The sequence below is a fragment of the Aphidius gifuensis genome, linkage group LG3 (assembly GCF_014905175.1).
Source record: "Aphidius gifuensis isolate YNYX2018 linkage group LG3, ASM1490517v1, whole genome shotgun sequence".
Classification (NCBI taxonomy): domain Eukaryota; kingdom Metazoa; phylum Arthropoda; class Insecta; order Hymenoptera; family Braconidae; genus Aphidius; species Aphidius gifuensis.
In genome coordinates, this window is record NC_057790.1 from 7,090,558 (window position 1) to 7,114,745 (window position 24,188).

The 24,188-nt window shown below is 24.6% G+C and overlaps 4 protein-coding genes across 6 annotated transcripts; 2 read left to right on the forward strand and 2 right to left on the reverse strand.

The window, feature by feature from the left end:
* Positions 1 to 1,236: 1,236 nt before the first annotated feature.
* LOC122851791 (NADH dehydrogenase [ubiquinone] 1 beta subcomplex subunit 2, mitochondrial-like) lies at positions 1,237 to 2,079 on the reverse strand. The gene is made up of 3 exons (XM_044151250.1): positions 1,901 to 2,079; positions 1,659 to 1,779; positions 1,237 to 1,560 (listed from the first exon to the last, which is right to left on the reverse strand). Exons 1-3 carry the CDS (start codon positions 1,999 to 2,001, stop codon positions 1,483 to 1,485), a joined length of 300 nt encoding a protein of 99 aa, XP_044007185.1. The 5' UTR covers positions 2,002 to 2,079; the 3' UTR covers positions 1,237 to 1,482.
* Positions 2,080 to 3,203: 1,124 nt separating this feature from the next.
* Positions 3,204 to 13,766, reverse strand: LOC122851792 (short-chain dehydrogenase/reductase family 16C member 6-like). 3 transcript variants are annotated; one of them, XM_044151251.1, is made up of 9 exons: positions 13,715 to 13,755; positions 12,013 to 12,088; positions 11,369 to 11,921; positions 7,870 to 7,994; positions 7,240 to 7,350; positions 6,522 to 6,683; positions 5,748 to 5,830; positions 5,552 to 5,668; positions 3,204 to 5,020 (listed from the first exon to the last, which is right to left on the reverse strand). In XM_044151251.1, the coding sequence occupies exons 3-9, from the start codon at positions 11,595 to 11,597 to the stop codon at positions 4,840 to 4,842; spliced, it is 1,008 nt and encodes a 335-aa protein (XP_044007186.1). In that variant the 5' UTR covers positions 11,598 to 11,921; positions 12,013 to 12,088; positions 13,715 to 13,755; the 3' UTR covers positions 3,204 to 4,839. The 3 variants fall into 3 exon arrangements, with proteins under 3 accessions (XP_044007186.1, XP_044007187.1, XP_044007188.1); XM_044151252.1 differs by lacking the exon at positions 13,715 to 13,755 and adding an exon at positions 13,690 to 13,705; XM_044151253.1 differs by lacking the exon at positions 12,013 to 12,088 and having other exon boundaries at positions 13,690 to 13,766.
* A 609-nt stretch (positions 13,767 to 14,375) lies between these two features.
* Positions 14,376 to 17,934, forward strand: LOC122851793 (laccase-like). Its single transcript, XM_044151254.1, has 10 exons — positions 14,376 to 14,689; positions 14,755 to 15,025; positions 15,114 to 15,678; positions 15,742 to 15,946; positions 16,034 to 16,224; positions 16,295 to 16,490; positions 16,588 to 16,809; positions 16,943 to 17,167; positions 17,252 to 17,285; positions 17,364 to 17,934. The coding sequence occupies exons 1-10, from the start codon at positions 14,515 to 14,517 to the stop codon at positions 17,482 to 17,484; spliced, it is 2,205 nt and encodes a 734-aa protein (XP_044007189.1). The 5' UTR covers positions 14,376 to 14,514; the 3' UTR covers positions 17,485 to 17,934.
* A 548-nt stretch (positions 17,935 to 18,482) lies between these two features.
* LOC122850818 (laccase-like) lies at positions 18,483 to 23,866 on the forward strand. The gene is made up of 12 exons (XM_044149884.1): positions 18,483 to 18,545; positions 19,992 to 20,090; positions 20,838 to 20,925; positions 21,185 to 21,431; positions 21,528 to 22,092; positions 22,158 to 22,362; positions 22,439 to 22,626; positions 22,715 to 22,910; positions 22,986 to 23,207; positions 23,340 to 23,564; positions 23,649 to 23,682; positions 23,761 to 23,866. Exons 1-12 carry the CDS (start codon positions 18,483 to 18,485, stop codon positions 23,864 to 23,866), a joined length of 2,238 nt encoding a protein of 745 aa, XP_044005819.1.
* The last annotated feature ends 322 nt before the right edge of the window (positions 23,867 to 24,188 follow it).

Below are 24,188 nucleotides of genomic sequence, written 5' to 3' on the forward strand. Positions count from 1 at the left end.
AAATGCCAACTGCAAGTGAGAGCCGATCATCAGTTCAAGTATACACATATACACATATTCAACATCACAAAAAAAAAAAATATATATATATCCAACACACTGTAGTCAAAGTTTAAGTTACGGTTCATATGGTAACATGCCACGCTGTATTACTTATTTACTCATTTTTTATAATTTTAAATAATAATAATAGCTAACATTAATAATTATCAAAAAACACTATTTTATATTTTAAATTATAAAAAATGTCAAATGAATTATCTTGATGATTTTTAAATCATAATTTTAAGTACTTTTTTAAACTATTTTCTTTTTATTGTTATTTAAATTATTAATCATTGTTTATTAATATTTTAATTAATAATATTTTATTATCACTTTGTAATGTTTTTTTTTATTCAGATGTTATTGTTTGAAATATTTTAATTGTGTTGTCGTTGAGGTAACAAATAATTGTTTTTTAATATTATGTTACAGCTAAGGTTGTAGCTGGAGTACTGTCGTTGAAATTTAGTGTAAGCAGTAGTACGGATCCGGCGCGTTGGTATTAAAAAAACGGCGCTGGCTCTGCTTGAATGTGGGTTTATTCATTGGTTTTGTCTTTGTCTTATTAACTAGTATAGACTGACTGAGATATGAGAAATAATAGATAAAGAGAGCTAGAGGAAAAGAGGAAGAGAGTATTGAAACAAAGATAAATTTTATACTAAACAATGTAACCAGACTGTACCAGTTCTCCCACTATCATGACCTCGCATGGGCGCCAGCTTGTTATCTATTATCACATGAAATAGTATAAAAATTCAATCATAAATGATACCGACTTTTAGCTCTTTTTCATTTATCCTTATTTTTGTTTTTCATCAACAATGTTGACCTGTAAGATCTATAATTTTTCTTTAAATATTAATTACATTTTATTATCTTTAAAAAATTAACTTGCAGCTGATATTGATGATTTGTTTTTTTTTTTTCTTTTTCTTTTTTTTATTTCATGATAACTCATCATGAGTTTGGTGATTTTGTTTTGGTAGCTTTTGAATTACGATAATGTATGACCTACTTGTTTTTAATATTTTTCTTACGGTAGAAATCTTAACATACAAAAAAGAGATTAATTTGTTTTTTTTTTTTTGTTTTGTTATTCATTCTTGATAAGATTGTTTGTAAATGACAAGTAATTCAGAATAAATGGTATTTTCAGTGAGAATAATCAATTTATGAATGGAAATTACCCATTTTATAATTATCATTTATTATTTTTTATCAAATTGTAATTGATTATTCTAAAACAAGTCGAAAAAACATAAACAAAGCCTTTCATTTTAGATTGTTGTTGTTGTTTTGTGTTTATATTAATTGGAGAAAATAAAAACAGTTGTATAGTTTTTTTCTTTAGATTAATATATAGCTAGTATATTACAATATGTCTACAAGACAAACATATAAATGTATTATTATCTCTATGTAATTTTAATTAAATTACAAATCAACATCATCTGGTGGAATTCCAAGCTCTTCATTAGTCCATTTTGATGGATCAGGATAATCAAATTCACCCTGTCAAAAATTATGTATTTTAAATTAACTTGAAGCAAATAAAACTAGACAATATTTATTGTTGATGATAATATATTATTGTTTATAATAATACTTACAACAATGTGTCCCCAGTCATGCCACATATGCCAAAGAACCCACCACCACATTATACCAGTACTAATTTCAGCCATCCAAACATCTTTTCTGGGTGCTTCTTTGACGTCACGATACATATAACTGTTAAAAACAATAAACAAACAGTTTATTACAATTTAATTAACAAAAATTATTATATTTACTTCAACCTAACCTCATCAAACACATCAAAATATTGTTACATAATAGTTATCATAAATACCTGTGTCCAGAATTACGAGTTTGAACTACAGTTTTTGGTAATTTACGTGTTGCAATAACAGCAACATTTTTTGCTAATCCAAATCCTCGTGATATCAACATTATAAATTAATTTTTATAATATTGACAAACTCAATAAACCATCTCTCTCTCTCTTCTTGACAACAATTTTTTTTTTTGGCAGATTTACAATAATAACAATAGTTTTCAAAATGGAAGTGTTTTGAAGTTTAGTTGTTTAAATTATGTGTAGATGGGAGCACGGTAATATTCCGAGTAGCTTTTAAATTCAAATATTAATTATGTTACTTATTTTCAATTGAAATAATACATTAATACTTATAGGTAATTATCTCTATAATCATTATTTATTTATTTAAATATTTTTTTTATTGAAAATTCAAGGAGTTTTTTTATAAAAAGTTTTGAATTAAATTAATTTAAAATTTATAAGATAAATAATTATTAAACAATTTATAAACTGTTTAATTTTTTTCAATCTGTTTATATTTTTTCTTGAAAAAATACTTATTAACATGAAATAAATAAGCAAATATGCATTGTCTTTCACTTCCTGGTGCTTTACAAACTTTTTGTCTGTTGAACATGAGCAACGTTCACCTTGCCATCCATCAAAACAATTGTAAACTCTACAATTACATGTACCTTTTCCACTCCACTCTATTGTCCTACATCCAAAATTAAATATTGTATTTATAAAAGTAAAAAAAAAAAACACAAAACAGCTTAAAGACGTGATGATAAATATTATTTTATTTTCAAAAGAAACCAACAAGTATCAGCATTAATTGTTCATGTTTTCTTTTTGTCTTTTTTTTCATTATTTTACTTTTTTTTTTTTTGCTGTAAATTACCTTGTCACTGGTACGTACTTTCCATTAAATCCAGGATCACAAGTGCATGTGTTACATACACACTCACCATGTAGACTGTAGACAACAAATTTTCTTATCATGTATACATTACAATATGTTTTAGCTTCAGCACGTTCATTCCAATCACACGTTTCTCCTGTTAAAATTATAGTTATTTGATTTTTTTTCCTCATTTATCATCAAGTATTTTAGACTAACCATACCAATTTGAAATTCTAAATCACATTTGTAAATTCTACAATCATCAACATCATTTTTGCAATGTTTAAATTTAAATTTAAAGCTAAACTCCACATTAGAGTTCAACTTTAATAAGTGAATCAGTTGCTTGAGATGACATGACATTATCAATCATAATTATTTGTTTTTACTTTAAATGTTTTAATTAAATTATCAAAAATTATTTTACCCAAAGATTTTTATTTATTGAACAATCCTTCATTGATAATTCAATTTTAAAATCATAAGTTTCATCATTTCAAGTATATTAGAACTATCATGAGATAGTATTTCTATTTTTGCATTATTTTTTAATAAAACTTGCTGATTACTATAGTTACTATATTTAATGATTCATCATGATACCCATATCCACTAATTATAAAATAATAATTAAATAATAATGAAGCAATAAAAAAAAATAACCATGTTTAATTTTTTTTTTTCTTTTCCCTTTTTTATAATTTCTTCATATAGAAAATATAAAAATATTGAAAAACTTTTTCATAATAAATTTGCCAACTAAATTAATAAAAATAATATGTAAAATAAAAAAAAAATTAAAAATTATTCATTAATTTTAAAAGTTGCTTAAGAAATTTTGTATTTTTTTTACGACTCATTAATAATTACATTTTATTTAATGATTGAAAATAAAAATGTAAAATGTATATGTAATAAAATTACACAATTTAAATTATTCTCTGTTTGATTTTTTATTTTAAATAACACTTAAACATCCAACAGCAATGTAACTTGTGTGCTTAAACTTTTAACAATGATTACATATTATATTAATGGTGAAGGAAAAAATAAATTTGTGTGATAGTTACCGCGATAAATACGATTGCTCCAAAGCCCAGCAATAGTTTTTTAATTTAATTTTTTCCTTAATTTAAATAACACAAGATAAATGCTTTTAATAATGCATTTATCTTGTGGTTTTTTTTAACACCACGTGTAATGTCACCATCAAAACGTCAGTGCATTGATTGTCAGCATAAAAAAAATATTAGAATAATATTCTTATTTTCTTTCCTCATCGTTAAAAAAATTAATCACTTGAAAAATTAATGAATTAAGTAGTGAATCAATTTTTTTATCAACACTGTAATTATTATTATTTATTTAAAATACTTTTATTGAATTAGAAAAACAAGCAAGTGTCATTATTAATGGCATCAAAATAAATTTTTTTAACCAATATTATACATAGTTATTTATTTATTTATTTTTGTTACTACACAGAGAGATTAGCAAAAAAAATATCGTGATTGATTTTAATTTTTTTCATTCATGTAGTTCCTTGTTTTTTAAATTTCATTCATTAATTTTGAATGAGTATTTTCCAAGAATAGGGTCGTATTATTTTCTCTTGAATTAATATCTTTAAAAACCTTTTTTTTTTATTTACGCAAAAGAACTTCAAGAAGAAGAAAATAAAAAGAAATATTAAATATTATTTTTTTTTTAATTTAAATTAGTTGAAATAAATTTTAGAAATTTTTTATTTGATTATTTTTATAAGGCAAGCAATGGCACCAACCAGAATGTTAATAGAAAAAAAATATTGAGCTCAATTATTATCTACACATAAAGGAGACTTGACTATATAAACTTAAAAAATGAACAAAAAAATATCACATGGTGTATTTTTCAAACTTTATAAATCCTTTTTTTCGAAATTTTTTTTTTTTTCCATTTGTTATATAATCAATCATATTACTCATTATCATCACAATTATTATTATATGAACATTTTGACTTATTTTATCTGGCAAATAATATCAATATTAAGTTTTTATTATTATTATTAATATATATTTTATGGTTTTCTTTCAGAGCTTGATATACGCCTTGTAAGTTGTTGATGAATAACATTTTGATCTTTCATTGATTCAGTATTTTCTTGTCCAAATTTAGGTTTAATTACTTCAGAATGTTCTGGTGATGCATCATGAACAAGTCCACGTAAAAACATTGATACACAATTCCATGGAAATATCCTAAAAAAAAAAAAAAAAATCATTAAATTTAATAATAAATGTTGATATTTAAATATATACTTGTAATATAAAAATAAATTTTTATTATTTATTGAAAGCTATATATATATAATCGACATTTTCTTTGATTATTATGAATATTAAATATCAAGTATGGATTACGTTTCAGGTAGTTACGTCTAACATACATCCGGAAGCAAAATAATCATAAGCCAATTGAATTTTTATTCATTACTATCTTGATTTTGATTTAAATTTATTTTTATTCTTTAATGATATTTTTTTTTTTTGCGCTGTATGATCATGGTATTGAGGGGAAAGTCAACTATCATTATGTTCCGTCACAGAGAAGCGTGCATAATGACATGGGTCATGAAGGTAATGTGGTTCCCGTTTAGCTTACATATGTTCATGATATTAATATGTGATTATACTTGTTTTATAACAACACACATAAATATTTTTTTTTTAAATAAATTTATTTTATTATAGTACATAATGAAAATAAAGTTTAAATAATATTATGCTTACCATTTAGCAGCAAGTAAACCCTGGAAAAAATTTGGTAAAATTGCAAATTTTTCATCACATCTCATGGCAGATATAACACGATCAGCAACCTCATTTGGACTCAAGGTTGGCATGAATCTGTAAAGAAAAAAAAATGATATTTAAAATACATCAAGTATATTTAATTTTTTTTTTGATATTTAATTTTTTTTTTTACCTTGATTGAACATCTTCAAACATGCCAGTACTTCTTATAAAATATGGACATATTACAGTTGTATTAATATTGTAACCGTCTGCCTGTAAATATTAAAAATAATATTTTTAGTAAATTAAATATTAAAGATAATAATATTTACATTTAAAAATCATGGTTTATTATATTTATAATTAATTCAATGAATTATTTATCAAAATTTATTTACACTATATGTATTTTAGTGATAATCAGGCTCGGAAAGTACGTCTGTTATTTCAGATCGTCGAAAATACCATGGCAACATGGTGAAAAATAGTTATAAAAAAAGACGATCTGAGCCTGGTACATCGGAAAAATGGCCTCAAAAAATGGCCTTATTTTTATTGGCCTCTTAAAAATGGCCTTAAAAAAAAAGCCTTATTTTTTTTGGCTTCTTAAAAATGGCCTTTTCTTTGGCCTCTTAAAAAATGGCCTTTTAACAAAAGCCTTATTTTTTGAGGGAAGAGAATTTCTTTGGGAGAGAGAATTTCTTTGAGCCAAAAACATAAGACCTTTTTTTAAAAGCCAAAAAAAAATAACACCTTTTTTAAAAGGCTATTTTTAAGAGGCCAAAAAAAATAAGGCCTTTTTTAAAAGACCATTTTTAAGAGGCCAAAAAAAATAAAGCCATTTTTAAGAAGTCAAAAAAAACAAGGCCTTTTTTGAATAAGGCCTTTTTAAGATCTGAAATAACAGACGAACTTCCCGAGCCTGGTGATAATCAAAAATTATTTGAGTAAATTTTAAAGTTACCTCAAGCTCCATACGTAGTGCTTCGTCAAAACCAACTGCTGCAAATTTCGATGCACAATAATCAACAAGTTTTGGTATACCAACATGTCCAGCAAGACTTGCAATACTAACAATATGACCTTTATTATCTTCCATCATTCCTGGTAGAAATGCTTTAACCGTCTATAAATGCAAAAAAAGAAATATACTATATTCAATAATTCATTCTAGTTGTTGCAAAAAAAATATTTAAATATAAATTAATTTATTTTATCGTATATTTTTTAAATAAATATTGATCTTTATTTTATACAAATAAAAAAAAATTTTATATTATTTAAAAAAAATAGTGATATATTTTGTTGTTTTCGTAAATTTTCCGTCTGGTATTTGTGACTGTTGGGTCATTTCAAAATACGAGTTAATCAAGTAACGTCATTGGTACATATTTGACTGGTTTATTTATACATGCTTTTTTAAATTTTACGTGAGCAATATACTACCACTTAAAAAAAATATATATACACCAATATAAGATTAAAATTATTCGCACACCATTCTCCAGTCAAACACTAGTCGTCCTTGAATTCTTTTGGAATTGTTTATTTTTTTTATTTATTTTTTATTTTGCAACAAAATTTAAAGCAATTCTAAAAAGATACTTAGGGGGACAATAATTTATTTATTACATAATGTTTTTTTAAATAAAATATATTAAATATTAATTGAGTTAACTGACCCAAAAGTGGCTCATGATATTGACATCCATAGTTTTTATTATAAGATCATCTGGTGTGTCCATGAATTTTTTGCCACTAACAACTCCAGCATTGTTGACTAGTATTGATACCTGTTGAAAAAATTAAACAATAATCAAATTTTTTTCACCTTTCATTAGTGTATATAATTAATTTGAAATTTTTAATAGTTTTTTTTTTTTTTTGATTGGTTTTAAAATTACGATTCATTTGAGAATGTGATGAAGAAATTTGATTTTTTTTTTTTGCTTTATTCATCTAGGGACATCAACTTTTAAATCCTTGGAAGATAAGTATGGTTAATCACGCGTGTTTTATGAGACGAGTGTGGTATTAAGGCTTATATTGCAATGTTTCATGTCGCAATAATCAGAATATTTTGTAATATTTAACGTGAGTGACCAAGTCTATGCTCAAATATATTTATTTGTTGTCTCAATTCAACAAGAGACAGTATGTTTTTTATTTTTTAAATTTATTTATTTTTTTTTATCTCTTAAGTATCATACAAAATTAAAATAAACAAATATAAATGTTATTTTTTTACTTAAACAAATAGAAAAAATACAAATTCATTCATTTGAAAAATTTAAAATGTATAATTTATTTACCTTTCCAATTTGTTCTTTTAATAATGCAGCTTTTTTGTAGACATCTTCACGATTACAAAGATTACAAACATAGCCGTAACACGTGCCTCCAGCAGACTGAACTAATTTTACAGTTTCATCAATTCCTAAAAAAAACATATTTTATTTACACCTCAATAAATAATTGTTATTTAAATAAAATTTCAAGTACACACTTAATATGGTACAGTTAAAAAAATAATACTTTTTTATTATACAAATTATTATGTCAATAATATTATCATTAACTACATAAAATATCCAAATTATTTTACATTTTTTTTTGTAAAAATTGAAAAAATTATTTTCACTTGAATAATATTTTGAATTATAAATTAAAATTAAGTTGTTACGACTTGTTGATAAATTAATCTAAAAAAAAAAAAAAAAAAAATGATTATTCTATTACCTGGGATAGATTCAAAATGAAAGGTGCATATTTTGTATCAACCACATAAAATAACGTAATCATATTTTTTTATATTTTTCATTTATTAATTTTTCAATTTTTTTTTTTACTTATTGATTGATTTATTTTATACATAACATTTATGTAATAATGAGTGATTATTTAAAAATTGAATAAAATTATTCAATAAAAACTTAAAATATATATATATAAAAAAAAAATTTTTTTTTTATAATAAAAACTACTTGTTTATAGACAAAAAAAAATTTGATATTTTTTATATTTTGTAAGTTACTTAAAATTGAAATTGAAATTTTTAGATGTTGTCTATGTAAACCGCGAGATTATTTGTGTTACGTTTATGTACCGTAGTATTTTTAAAAAATTTTTAAGTTTTCTACAATGATCAACCTGTTTTCACCGTTGACTGAGTTGTCTTATGTAGGAAGACTTACACCAAGGCATCTATCTCTATGTATATATATTTTTATAAATACAAACAAGAGGGCCTTGACTCCTTGTTGTGCTACTTTTATTTGCTAATAGTACGTGGGTGCATATTTTACCACAATAAACCTCGAAATACATTATTTGAACAAAAAAAAATATATATATTTTTGTTTTATATATTTTATAAATTTTTTTTTTAACCAACTTTTTCTTTCGTCTGTCAGCCTCAAAACCCCATTTTTTAAAAAAACCACTATTCATTAAAATAACTAATTCTAAATAAATAAAAATATTTAAACATTGAACCATGAAAAAATATAAAAAAATTCATTGAAATTTCTGTTACTTAAGTATTTTTTTAATTTATGGAAATTTAAAATTATCAATATTGTTTCGCGTGTTTAATTTAAATTAAGTTGTTGTATTTTTATTTTTAAAAATATTATTTTATTTTTCAGTGTTGAGTAATGTAATTAGTAAAAGATTATTCACTTGTGTGAATTTAATCTATACTCGTGTTAAGAGAGACTACAAAGTTGCTACTTTATTCTAACTGTGTGTGTGGAATTTATAGAGCAAATAACGAGATGATGATTATTTTTTTTTTCAATTTAAATCATTATTACAGATAAAAATACATATGTATATGTATAACGGATTAAATATATTAAATGTAATTCACATCACATGATAAATAACAATGTAAAATTAATAATCAATTGATATTTATTTATTTTTTTTATTTAAAAAAAAAATACTGAGATAATCGTTAAATTAAATATCAGATTAAACATTTAAGAAATTTATGATTTTATCGTTTAATATCAACATGCAATATTTCGATCTATTGGAAATTAAATTTTATTGTTGAAGGTTGTCTTGCAGAAAGGCATTCACCAATGAGTGGGTCAATGACGTCTTGATTTCTTTCGATGGCGTTAATAACCAATCGCTTAACTGCATTTTTTTTTTTCTATATCTCCATAAAATTTTTTAATCAATTGGTTTTTTTTTATTTCAATATTGCGAGAAAAGTAATAATGAATTTTTTAGTTTGATTAATGTTCACATCATGTTTTAGATATGTATGTATTTTTTTTTTTTTTTTTTTTATCAACTCATTTTGCAAGTCAAGATGGTTATGACACTAGATGTTTTTTTATTTATGTTCAAATATTATGTTTATTTTTTATCACACATTTAGTGCGCAGTAAATGACTTTTTTTTTTGTTTTTTTCTTTTTCATGCTTTAAATTGTTTTTTAATTTTTTTTTTTTTTTATCTATTAAACCTGATAGACTTGGCAATTTAGTAAGTGGAGGAGTGATTTGGACTTTAACACTTGAAAAAAAAATTAATAAATAATTCAATAAATAAGATTATTTATATTCATTTTTAAAATATTAAGATTTTTATATTCTGGGGTAAAAAAATTATAATTAATTAATGTCCAATGGTAATTTATCATTTTTTTTTCATAACAGTTTTGCTGATAAATTAAAAATCAATTAAAAATGAATATTTATTAGCAATTATTGTTATTATCTGGAAAAAAATTGCTATCAAAAAGTGATATATTTATGAGTATTTAATTGAACTTTAGACATATTCTAAAGGAAAATTTTATCAATTTAATTTCCATATTGCATGGTAATATTGATAATTGTTTTTTAAAATTACATTTTTTATAAATTTTTTTTTCTATATTAAACGCATAATGATCAATATAATTTTTTTCTTGTTAATTTAAATTCAAAGAGTCTACAATTATTTTTTTTTTCATATTATCATTATTTTCTTTTCCTGGTTTTTTTTATTTTATTTTTTTTTTACAAAAAACATCACACGTAGATATGAAATTGATAATGACTTTGATAAGTCAGAAAATAACCCAAAAGATTATTTAAAAAAAAAAAATAATAAATCACATTTTGTCAGTGATAAATCAATCAATAATTTTTTAATATTTTCTTTAAAAAATAAAATATATTTTTTAATTATTTATATATTTTTTTATATCCTCATTAATAAATATTTAAATAATTTCAATCATGTTTTTTTTATAAATAACTATATTTAATTTATTTATTTTATTCTTTGATGTGAGTTTTTCAAAAAGTTTGTTTAACCAAGTTTAATAATACAATTATTATCATTAATGGAAAGTGCGGATAAACTTTCATTTGTTAATCGTCGTCTTACTAAGTTTGACTTAGTCGTATAGTACATGTTTAGAGTCATCGAGTCACGGTCAGCTTGCTACATTGCATAAGATGTGCAACTGTATTTTTTAAATATATATATATTTATAGTCTAAATAATCTACATTGTACATTCTATTTGTATATGGTCCAGTCTAAATAAAAATTTATCTATTCATTGTTTTGATATTTATTTTAAATAAATTATAATTACATTAAAAAATAATAAATTATTTTGCTTATTTTTTTCTCTAATATAAATTAATACTAAACTTTTTATGGATTCTTTTTGTAAAAGTTATAAGCAAGAACTTTACAGGTTTCTTAAAGTTTTTAATTTATAAATAACGAGTATTTAATTATTATATTTAAAAGCATTTATTATGATGAAATATATATTATTAGATTTTTAATTACATACCATCTTTGTTGATATCCCAAACGACAACAATAGCACCAAGATTGGCAAGTCTTAATGAAAGAAGCCTTCCAAGTCCACCTCCACCACCAGTAACAAGTGCAATTTCACCCGAGACACATTTCATTTGATATTTTTTTGGTACAAAAAATTTAAATATTGACTTGATAATTGTAACTGCAGAAAGCAGTAAAAATCCAATCACATCACCAGTTGAACGTATATACGACATTTTAAATTTTTTTAAAATTAAAAACACAATATTATAAAAAAAAAAAAGTTCTAATAAATAATAATTATTATGAAATTTATAAACACATGGAAAAATAAAAACAATTCAATTGTCTTTTATAAGGATGTTCACGCCATTACGTTGAGACGTTGTTGTTGATCCGGTGTTGTCCAGTCGAGGTCTGATTCTGTTGTAGAACATTTACAACGTTAAGAGTTAACTTTTTTCGATTTGAAGGGGGGTAGATTGTAAGTTGTGCGTCAAGACCAACTAGCACAAATCACGTCAATAAATAATCTCAACTTGTGAGATATTATATTAATCCTGAAATATTTTATTATAAATAAAATTTAATAATTAAAAATTAAAATTTTAACAGAGCATTTTAATATAAACTAAATAAATTTTCCTTTACTTAATCTATATTTTTTTTGCCACGTGATAAATACGTTGTTTATTTTTTTTCAATTAATCTGATGGCTCCATCGTCTCTGTAAAAAAGAGTGATAAATTTTGAACTTTATTTTGATTATAAATTTAATTTTTTAATGATAATTTGAAAGAAAAAAAATTGTATTTAATAGAAAATTGATAATGCTTTATTTTTTTATGCCTTTTTAGTTTTTTTTTTTACTGAAAAATTTCATTGTAAATAATATACAAAGTATTTCAAGGGTGTGTTTTTTTTTTTAATAATGAAATTCTGATTTAATCAGGTTTTTTTTTTTTTTTCCATGGTCATACTGCTAATTGTCCCGTTCACCTTACATATCATCGCCGAACCCTTTTTAATGTCCTTGATTTAACTGTACTCCCAATCTCAATTTCACCATTATAATATTATGTAAATAACCATGACATTCATACAATTAGCTTTATAAATATGTTAAACACAATGTCATAAAATAAAACATGTATACAAATTAAAATAATAATTTTTTAAAGATAAAAATAATAAATTAAATAAATGTGACACTTTCCAACAATTACCAAATTTAAAAAGAAAAAATTAAACTCATTTTACTTTCATTTGGTTTTTTTTTTCTTTTTATTATTATTAATTTATTTGTTGTTGTTGAAAACACGAGAAAGATTAGATGTTGATTAAAAGAACAAGAACACAAATAACATGAAAAAAAAAAACTGGTCAACATTATAAATCAAAAAGTTAAGAAAAAAATAATAATTACAAAAAATTGTTTATGGAATTTTATGTTTTCTCTTTCTTTTTTTTTTATTTGTTTTATTGATTGGAATTAAATTTTTTAGGTTTTTATATAAAGTGAGTTTCGTTTGGAAGGTGAACATTGTATTTTTTTTAAATTGTTTACTTGACTAATTTATCAATAATATTATTAAGTATATCAAAAATTTTTAAACTCTTAGATTTTTATTTTTTTAAAATAGTCAACTTCTATTTCTGTGATAATTAATTATTTGTTATAACTTATAATTCATCAAAATAATATTATTAAAATGTCCCAAAAATAATCTTCAAAATGCATTAACAAATAATATTATTATAATATTATTTAAAAACATTAAATTAGAGATAAAAAACAACAAATCTCAATCACAACTTTCCCCAGGAATTTCAAACATAAGTGGTACTCTATCAACATAACATAAATAAATATTTAATAAATAATAATAATTTCAAAAAAATTTAATAAAAATAACAATACTCTTTTTATCATCGGCAAAAATTTAGTGAAAGTAATTTACTATCACTCGTATGATACACACATAGCGAACGTAATAAAAAATAATATATAAATAAAGGTATAATTAAACAAATATAATAATGACATTTATAATGCAAAAAGAAAAATATTAATTAGTTTTTTCTTATTGATAAAAGAAAAAACAAATAATAAACAATATAAAAAAATATTTTTTTTAACTTTACGCATGTTTGATAATACTAATCAGACATATAAAAAAAAGTTAATAAAGAAAATATTTCATAATTAAATTTTCTTTTCGAGTATTAATAATATTTACAATGACAATAATTTTTTTTATCTAATTCGTATTATTGATATAATGAATTAAGAAAAAAATTTTTTATAATAATAAAAATATAAAATACCAAGATAATAATAATAATTCTTTACTTTAAAATAAACACGATCGTATCACCGCAAAACACTGTGGATGACTGATAAATTTTAATACATTGACCAACGATGAGTGAGTGTACAACGTAAATATGCCTAGAAATTTTCTCGAGGGGGAAATCACCTTACCAGAAATATTCAACGACCGTATCTCAACTTGATAATAAAATTAACATTATCATGATTAAGTTTATAATGTTATTTTATTTGTTTCAAAAGATAAAAAAAAATTAAAAATCATGTTTATGTTGAGGAAACTTTAATAATATTCTCAATTATTATTTACAAAACTCAAGATTAATAAAATAATTTACAAATTAATCTCTTGTCATTATCATGTCTTAATATTTATGATAGGAAAAAACAAATATTTAAACAAGAAATTTTCCTTGTATTAATAATTAAACTGATATTATTTTTTTTAAATAAATTTTTTTGTATAATTTTTCATTGGATTTAATGTCAAATAAATAGAAAAAATTAATTTTTTTATTGACATTTTAAGACTCGATTAAAAAACTGATTATATTATTACTTGAAATTAAATTAGAAGAAAAATTGGTCGTTAAAAATTATATACAGATATATTTTTATGTATTTTTATCGTAAAAGTTTGTATTCTCATAATCCAAATGAATCTCTTAAAAGCTGAATAAACAATCAATTCAGTTGGAATAATTGTATAAATATAAAACATCTATATAAAAGAATATTTATTTCAAATTTACAGTTAGTCAGAGAATTGCAACATTCACTTGTTGTTGTAATTAATTTATACTCATAATATTTTTATAATTATGAAATATTTTAGACTTATAATTATTGGTCTAATAATCACCAATATAACAGCTAAAAGATTAAAAAAAAGACAATGGGATAATTATTACTCTGAAGAACCAGAAATTTTCAATGATGAAATAAAAGAAGAAGAACCAAAAACATTTATTTCTACAATAAAAAATGAAACAATGGGTAATTAAAATTAAAAATATTAAAATAAATTATTGTTTATTAATTTTATTGTTAATTTTTTAAAGGAGTATTTAGAAAATACAATAGAAATTCTGAAAAATGGGAACCATTTGAATTTGTTAAAAATAGTGAATCAAATATTGGACCAGATGAAAATTCAGAGCAAACGAAACAACAAAATATTGATATGCCTGATAAAATGGTAATTGGTAAAAGAGTTAGTGGATGGGGAAGAATTTCAGGACCACAAGAATGCGCACGTCAATGTGTAGCTGGTGAACAACCAAAAATATGTTATTTTGATTGGACGGCAAATTATTACAGTACACTTAGCGGGTAAATAAAAATTATATAAATTTTTAAAATTGGTAATTTTAACAGCTGTATAATTAAAAGAATGTATTATCATTGATTTTTTTTTTAGGGCATGTGCTTTGTGTGTACCAAAAACAAATTCATCAATTGTAAATGATTGTGAATGTATATATGGTGATGGTTATAATATTTCTGGTATGACAACAATAAATAGAATGTATCCTGGACCATCAATACAAGTTTGTCTTGGTGATTTAGTTGTTGTTGATTTAACAAATAATATGGATGGTAGCGAAATGACAATTCATTGGCATGGAATATATCAAAGAAATTATCAATTCTATGATGGTGTACCACTTATAACACAGTGTCCAATTAAAAGTAGAACAACATTTAGATATCAATGGGTAGCACAAAATATTGGTACACATTGGTGGCATTCACATACTGGTCTTCAACAAGCTAAACTGTTAAATGGTATGATTGTCATTCGTGAGCCAAAAGAAAATGATCCTAATAATAAATTATATGATCGTGATGATGTTGATAATCATATTTTTTTGGGTGATTGGATGCATGTACTTCCTGATCAACATTTTCCTGGTGCATTTGGTCCACCTGTTGTTGGCCAAAGAGCCGACAATATTCTTATTAATGGACAAGGGCAATGGCTTGTATGTATTTCGTTATAACAAATTATTTGTATAAATATTTAATTGATTTTTAAATTTTTCCAGGATCCAGCAACTGGTAAATTTACAACTACACCACTTACAACTATAAATGTTAAACCAGGACTTAGATATCGTTTTCGTATGGTCAATTCTGGCAATTGGGATTGTCCAATGCAATTGACAATACAAAATCATGATTTAACAATTATCGCATCTGATGGAGACAATGTTAGGCCTCGTGTTGTCAATACAATTACATTATTTCCTGGTATAAAATACAACCTCATTAATTAAATATAAAGCTAAATTGCTATTGCAATGAAAATTAATATTTTTTTGTTTTGTTATTTTAAAGCTGAACGTTATGATTTTATATTGAATGCAAATCAAAGACCTGGAGTATTTTGGATACAAGTTAGATTAATTGGTTTTTGTTTCGATCAAGAAATTATTCAATGGGGAATTTTACGTTATTCAGTACCAGGTTTATCGTCACAGCCATCATTAGCAAGGCCAACTTATAATAATCCTCTTTCAACTGGAATTGTAATTATTATTTATCAATTTAAAAAATTAATGAAACAGTAATAATAAGATAATTTTATTTTTCATTTAGATATTTAATAATATAAACGAAGTTTGTAATGGTATGAATCCTACAGCTGTTTGTGTTAAAAATTTAGAATCAGCTGATCCAGTTGATCCACGAATACTTGCAGATAAAACGGATTACCAATTTTTTTTACCATTTACATTTTATTCTTACGATAGAAATATGCTGTTCAGAGCTGGCACTGCTGATCCGTTTTTGAGTGAGTAATTGTAATAAGTTTATGTTTTTTTTTTGTTTTTAAATGTTACATAATTATAATGTATAAATATCGTTAATTGTAATTTATTATTAAATAGACCCAGGTGGTGGCCCAGCAGGAGTTGTACCATTAGTAAATGGAATATCAAATGTATTGCCTACATCACCTTTATTAACACAAGCTAGAAATATTCCTGAATCACAAATTTGCAATGGAAACAGAAAACCAAGTCATTGTTTGAATAATCCAGTTTGTCAATGTACACACGTTATTCGTGTACCTCTCGACGCATCTGTTGAAATTATCATGTATGATGATGGTAAATAAAACTTAATACAAACATATAGAATAATTTATTATTGATGTTATGTATATCACATTAAAATTGACTAAATGAAAAAGAAATAAAACAACATCTTTTTTTTATTATTAATTTTTTTTTTTTACAACAGATCGAACAGCAAATTTATCACATCCATTTCATTTACATGGATATGGTTTTCATGTGATGGCTCAAGGCTCACAGAATGATGTTAAATTAACATCACAAAATATACACAGAGCACTGCAACTTGATCAACAAAGATACAAATTCAACAGTCGGCCACCAGTGAAAGACGTTTTGGCAGTTCCACCAAATGGATACACAATTGTTAGATTTATTGCTGATAATCCAGGTTAATATTTTTAAATATTATTTATCAGTTAATTGATCATCAATATTAATTTTATTCACTTATCTAAAAAATTAATTTTTACAGGATATTGGTTTTATCATTGTCACATATTACCACAGTAAGTCAAGAAAATTGTATTATTTTTTTTTAATTTTTATTTACAGTATATTTAATGTTCAATCTTCTTTTTTTTTAGTTTGTTGACTGGAATGTCTCTTACTTTTCATGTTGGCACAGAAAGTGATCTTCCACTTACACCTGAACATTTTCCAACTTGTGGAAACTTCAAGCCACCGGTTTCATTCCATTATAATTAATTTATCAACATGATCAATAATTATAAATCATATATTATTTTTTATAAGCGATTGTTTTATAATCAATGATAATAAATTTCTTTTATTTTTGCTTTTATTGTTTCAATAATGCCATTTTGGAAAAAACTTGCATTATAAAATTATTCAACACAAAAGAATAACTTGAGGAGCTTCGAGAAATTATTTTATTATTTCATTTTCAAAATATAATAGCTTTTCATTGAAAATAAAAACCATAAAGATGATCGAAAATATCACCAAATCTCTTGGTTAACCAAGGAATATCATGGGAACTTTAAGAAATTATGAATAGCCTTCTACAAAAAATAGTTTCGATTATTTGGCGAACCAAGAGCTAACTTGGAAGATAAAAAAACTAATGTATTTTGAAAAAGAAAATGATGAATATATAATAAAATAATGTAAATAATAAATATCTTGAATATTAAACAAGTGTTAATTTGTTGATACGTTTAAAAAACAATATGTACAGAATAATTAACATTATCATTTATAATCAAATGAAAAAACTTGATAAAAATATTTTTTTTATTCATTTGTTTACATTGATAAAAATATGTGCGTATATATGAGGCATTTAACGTCACAAAATAATTTTTTTTTTTTTGCTCATATCTAGCTCTAATTTCATTGCGATTTATCGGACTTTTTTAATAACCCCCTAAAAAATATACTTCTTGGTAAACTCCAAAACTCAAAAGATTACTATTCACTATTTGTTGCTTTTTTTTAGGTAGATTTTTGAAAAAAAAATTTAAATTATTGTTATTTTTTGGATTATCATTATTGCCAATATAATAATTATTAAAATTCGTATTATTCTAATCATAAATACCCTTATGTCAATAAAGTTATAATTTATCTGAAAAAGTTTTTTAAAATTTCACTTTCAAGGAAAGGAAAATATTATATACATAAATGTAAAGTTTGAATAAATTTTGAGCGAAAAAAGTCAGATTGAACTGGAGGTTAGAGAAATGGCAGAAAAAGGTCGGAGAAAAGTCGGAGGTATCGTGGAAAAAAGTTGGAGTAAATTGCAGGTTGAAGAAATTCCTCCACCATTCCTCCAACTATGGGTCTTTTTCGTAAGAGAGAGAAAAAAGGCGGAGATAAGTTGGAGAAAAGTCGGAGAAATATTTTCACTAAGGTATGGAGATGGTGCCAAGTATAATTACATCAACGACATTTAATAATAATTAATAATATGTTTAATTCCAGCCTACCACCTCTGTAACCTCTTCTACCTCTGCCTCCATTACCTCTTCCTGTGCCTTCTATCCTTTCGGTACCATGGATGGATATATATATATGGATGGATATATACATAATATTAGCTATAGCTAATATTTTCGTCCCCAATATCTAGAACTAATGTAAAAAATTTTTTTTAATTATTTCATTAACCCGTGGTTCAGATGATCATCAGCACCACGTTCAGCACTACTAGTATCATGTAAGCCATGTTCAATCCCCCACGAAAAAATATATATCCTGGATATACGCCAATCAGATATATCCTGGAACTTCTTAAGAATAACACCAGTAGCGCACTCTCGGATATATCCAAATGGCGTGTATATCCAGGATATCCAGGATATATATTTTTTCGTGGAGGATGGCTTCAGCCTCTACGACAGCGACCGCGTAGACTGATCATCAAACGCTGCTTGATAGTGTCTTCTTCAGCGTTCGATGCCATTGTATGATATGTTGTTTTGATGGATAAAAAACGATAATTCGACATCAAAAAAATTAAATAACTAAAATATTATTTATCAAATAAATATAAAAATAAAAATAAAATTACAATAAATATAACCTATTTTCCTGCTTATTTTGCGTTAAAAAAAACTAATGACTAAACTAAAACTTTTGACTCAGCTGTAATTGTAGCCAAACAATCAATATCTACATTATTTTACCAGCAAAATTTTTTACTTAGCTACATTTTTTACTTAGCTTTAATTATAGCCAAACAATGTAGCAGCCGTATAAAGTGGTCTCGTTGCACTTTATACCATCACTTTATAATAAACAAAAAGGTTTTTTACTAAAAATAAAAAAACAATAATAATAAATTGAATTGTATTAGAATTTTTTATTTTTATATACAAATAAAAAATAATTGATCGTAAAAAATAAAAATATAATAAAATAAATTATTAAAATAAATTGAAGAAAAAATATGTAAATTTTATTTTAACAATTACCTCAAAATTTTAAAATAAAAATATACAAAAAGAAAATATTATTTTAATATTTTTATGAGTGATCCTTCTCATCATGAAATAGACAATATTGATTAAGAAAAAGAATCACTATTTTTGGAATTTAAATATCATATTGGCCAAATACCAGTCATAATTCTTATCAACGGTCAAGGAAAATGGCTTGTATGTTTACTTTTTAGCTATGACTTTTTATTTTTCTTTGAATGATAATAAGTTATTAATAAGTTATTATTAATAACGTAATGATATTTTTAGAATCCAGCTACTGGTGAATTTACAAATACACCACTTGCTGTTATAAATGTCAAGCCAGGAGCTAGATATCGTTTCCGTATGATTAACACGCAATTAGTTGTGATTGCCTCCTACAACTTTCGATCCAAGATCATGATTTGTAAATTATTTTAGCTGATGAAGAATACAATAACTTCTTTTGCAAGTGTGTTACAAAAGTTATAAATTAATTTAATGCATGGCGTCAAATACCCAATAAATATATATTTATGTAAGCAAATGAATAAAAAATATTTTAATCAAATAGACAATATAGTTCAAACACACGTGTCTAATACTTATCTCAAATTTTTTTTTAGCAATCACAGCCAAGGTCTCTGAAACTATGATAAAAGATAGATGCAAAATATATTGTGAGTCTAAATTGTCTAAATAGTAATGTATTGAAGATGATTGTTCAAACACACGTGTTTGATATATTTGTCTAAGATTTTATAGAAATCAATGTCAAAGTTTGGATCTCTAAAATTAGGATAAAAGCCATTTACAAGATGAATTTTTCGTATAAATGCGAGAGTTGAAGTGACCACGATTCACAGTTAACGAGTTTTCATCCTCAGGTAAGCACCCTAAAAGTCATTTTTGATTTGTTGTCTTCATTAAAATATTTCTGCATCGTTTTCTTCATTCTCTCACCAAAAATAATTAAATCAATTTATCATTAAATGATACACACATTTTTACTGTAAAATAGTAAGTCGGTGTAATTTTTATTTCTGATTCATTCCACGAAACTTTCCCTGAAAATGTTTCTATATATAAAAAATTAATATAATGATTTTATTCAAATCTATTTTATTTTTTCAGGAGGGAGGAATTGATAAAATGATGAAATTAATTCTTTTTTCTACCTTGATAATACTAGCTGCGGGTCAATTATTGCCATCAGTTCAAAGTAAGTTTAAAAAAAAAATACAAAAGTCCGTAATAATAGCTAAAAATGTCGATTCGATAAACAACACTGCTAAATAGATTAAGATTCAAAAAATAAGGGGGCTCAGATTGTGTCGTCAATTTGTTGAGACTTTTGCCTGCTAAACAATAATTACGGTTTCGATTCCCATCGAAGTCACTTTTTTATTTTTTTCAAGATGTTTTTGATAAGTGTGAATGAATGATATTTAAATTAAAGAATAATTTTTTCATAATAATAGGAACGTTTAAGTCATACAGTAAAAGCCAATCAAAATGGATAACACATCCATACTATTTAAAAAATAAACGTAAGATTGAATTACCTTTGGAAGATAATAGTCAAGAAAAGCTTAAAGTTGGCCAGACAGTCGATGATTGGGGAAGAGTTGCAGGTCCAGAAGAGTGTGCTCGTGAATGTGTTGCTGGGGCACCACCGAAATTATGTTATTACCACTGGACTGTTCAGTATTATAACACAAATAACGGGTAATTGAAAAATTAAATATTATTTCTTTATTTCTTATCGTTAATTATAACAGCTGTGGAAGCGATTCGAGTAATAATAATAATTATAATTTTTAGAGCATGTGATTTATGTGTACCAAAAACAAATTCATCAATTACAAGTGATTGCCAATGTGTTTATGGTGATGGCTATAATATTTCTGGAATATTAACTGTCAATAGAATGTTTCCTGGACCATCAATACAAGTTTGCCTTGGTGATTTAGTTGTTGTTGATGTTAAAAATATGGCTGATGGTCATGATATGACAATTCATTGGCATGGCATTTATCAAAAAAATTATCAGCATTATGATGGTGCACCATTTATAACACAGTGTCCAATTCAAAGTGGTACAACATTTAGATACAAATGGAGAGCTCAAAATATTGGAACTCACTGGTGGCATTCACATACTGGTCTTCAACAAGCTAAAATGCTTGAAGGTGCTATTGTTATACGACAACCTAAAGAAGACGATAATAATTATGAATTATATGACCGAGATGATTCTGATAATATTATCATTCTGAATGATTGGTTTCATTCGCTGCCTGACGAACATTTTCCAGGCCCAGCTGGTGGACATAATTTTGGACAAATACCAGAAAATATTCTTATAAATGGACAAGGAAAATGGCTTGTATGTTTACTTTTTGGCTATGCCTTTTTATTTTTCTTTGAATGATAACGTGATGATATTTTTAGAATCCAGCCACTGGTGAATTTACAAATACACCACTTGCTGTTATCAATGTCGAGCCAGGAGTTAGATATCGTTTTCGTATGATTAATACAATTAGTTGGGATTGCCCTCTACAATTATCGATCCAAGATCATGATTTGAAAATCATTTCAGCTGATGGCGAAAATGTTAAACCTGTAGTTGTCAATACAATAACTTCTTTTGCAGGTATGTCACGAGAGCTAAAAATTATTTCAATGCATGACAATTATTTGAGTAATAATTTATTTTTTTGTATTCATAGCTGAGCGTTATGATTTTATTCTCAATGCTTATCAAAAACCTGGAAATTATTGGATTCAAGTACGATTAATTGGCTTTTGTTTTGACCGAGAAATAATACAACTTGGTATACTTCGCTACAGTGGTTCACAATTAACAGAGCCAACACTTGCACGACCAACTTATAATAATCCGATTGCTACTGGAATTGTAATTAATATTTTGATACTTTGAACAAGTTTTATATATTTAAAAATTTCTAATAATGACAGGTTTTCTTTTTTTCCTTTTTATCTAGATATTTAATAATATCGGTGAAGTTTGTGATGGAAGCAATCCTAAAGAAGTTTGTGTTAAAAATTTAGAATCAGCTGATCCGGTTGATCCACGGATTCTTGCTGAGAAAACAGATGTACAATTTTTTTTGCCATATACGTTTTATCTGTACAATCAAAGTGAACTTTTTGAACCTGGTACCTACAAATCTTTCATGGGTCAGTAATAATTTTTATCTTTTTTTTTATTATATATTATGAGCATATGTTTAATAATTATTATTTTGTTAATAGTTCCAACAGCAGCACCAATGGGAGTTGTTCCATTACTTAATGGAATAACAAATCGTCTTGCAACATCACCTTTGTTAACACAAGCTGATAAAACCCATCAATCACAAGTTTGTAGTGGAACCTCAAAGCTAAAAACGTTGTCAAATAATGAAAATTATGAATGCACTCATGTACTTGAAATACCTTTGAACTCGTCTGTTGAAATTATCATGTATGATGAAGGTAAATAAACCTCAATACAAACATATTGGATAATTTATTATTGATGTTATTTATATTACATTAAAATTGACTAAATGAAACAGAAATAAAACAACGTCTTTTTTGTATTATTAATTGTTTTTTTTACAACAGATCGAACAGCAAATTTATCACATCCTTTTCATTTACATGGATATGGTTTTCATGTGATGGCTCAAGGCTCACAGAATGATGTTAAATTAACACCACAAAATATACACAGAGCACTGCAACTTGATCAACAAAGATACAAATTCAATAGTCGACCTCCAGTGAAGGACACTTTGGCAGTTCCACCAAATGGATACACGATTGTTAGATTTATTGCTGATAATCCAGGTTAATATTTTCAAATATTATTCATCAGTTAATTGATCATCAATATTAATTTTATTTACTTATCTGAAAAATTAATTTTTACAGGATATTGGTTCTACCATTGTCACATACTACCACAGTAAGTCAAGAAAATTGTATTATTTTTTTAAAATTTTTATTTACAGTTTATTTAATGTTGATTTTTTCTTTGTTTCAGTTTGATGATTGGAATGTCTCTGGTTATTCATGTTGGTACGCCGAGTGATGTTCCACCTACACCACCTGGTTTTCCAACATGTGGAAACTTTCAGCCACCAATTTAAAAATTAAACTATGTACACAATCGATATTTTGACAATCAAAATAAAATTCATTTGATGATGCTACAAAAAGAATTAATTCATAATGTATTAAAATTTTGTAAACCTCATAATTGTTTTTATTTATCAATAATAACGATCATCATCAATTGTTTATGAAAAAATAAAAGAAAAGTTGTATGTTTTTGTTTTTTTTTTTTTTGAATAAATATTTCATAAATTGAAGTTTATTTTATATTAAAATAATTATTTAATTTTATTTGAAATAAATATAATACAAGTTCAATTAACTCTTATCTTAATCTTAAACTAACTTGTTTATTAT

Excerpts from the sequence above, each read along its gene's own strand:
- LOC122850818 (XM_044149884.1), top strand. The coding sequence starts at position 18,483 with ATGGCAGAAAAAGGTCGGAGAAAAGTCGGAGGTATCGTGGAAAAAAGT. Across the intron at positions 22,627-22,714 it reads ATCCGATTGCTACTGGAATT|ATATTTAATAATATCGGTGA; the intron begins GTAATTAATATT and ends CTTTTTATCTAG. Across the intron at positions 23,683-23,760 it reads CATTGTCACATACTACCACA|TTTGATGATTGGAATGTCTC; the intron begins GTAAGTCAAGAA and ends TCTTTGTTTCAG.
- LOC122851793 (XM_044151254.1), top strand. The coding sequence starts at position 14,515 with ATGAAATATTTTAGACTTATAATTATTGGTCTAATAATCACCAATATA. Across the intron at positions 14,690-14,754 it reads AATAAAAAATGAAACAATGG|GAGTATTTAGAAAATACAAT; the intron begins GTAATTAAAATT and ends AATTTTTTAAAG. Across the intron at positions 16,225-16,294 it reads ATCCTCTTTCAACTGGAATT|ATATTTAATAATATAAACGA; the intron begins GTAATTATTATT and ends TTTTTCATTTAG.
- LOC122851791 (XM_044151250.1), bottom strand. The coding sequence starts at position 2,001 with ATGTTGATATCACGAGGATTTGGATTAGCAAAAAATGTTGCTGTTATT. Across the intron at positions 1,780-1,900 it reads ACTCGTAATTCTGGACACAG|TTATATGTATCGTGACGTCA; the intron begins GTATTTATGATA and ends TGTTTTTAACAG. Across the intron at positions 1,561-1,658 it reads ATGACTGGGGACACATTGTT|GGTGAATTTGATTATCCTGA; the intron begins GTAAGTATTATT and ends AATTTTTGACAG.
- LOC122851792 (XM_044151253.1), bottom strand. The coding sequence starts at position 11,597 with ATGTCGTATATACGTTCAACTGGTGATGTGATTGGATTTTTACTGCTT. Across the intron at positions 5,669-5,747 it reads TTTGAAGATGTTCAATCAAG|ATTCATGCCAACCTTGAGTC; the intron begins GTAAAAAAAAAA and ends TTTTCTTTACAG. Across the intron at positions 5,021-5,551 it reads GGTTTACTTGCTGCTAAATG|GATATTTCCATGGAATTGTG; the intron begins GTAAGCATAATA and ends TTTTTTTTTTAG.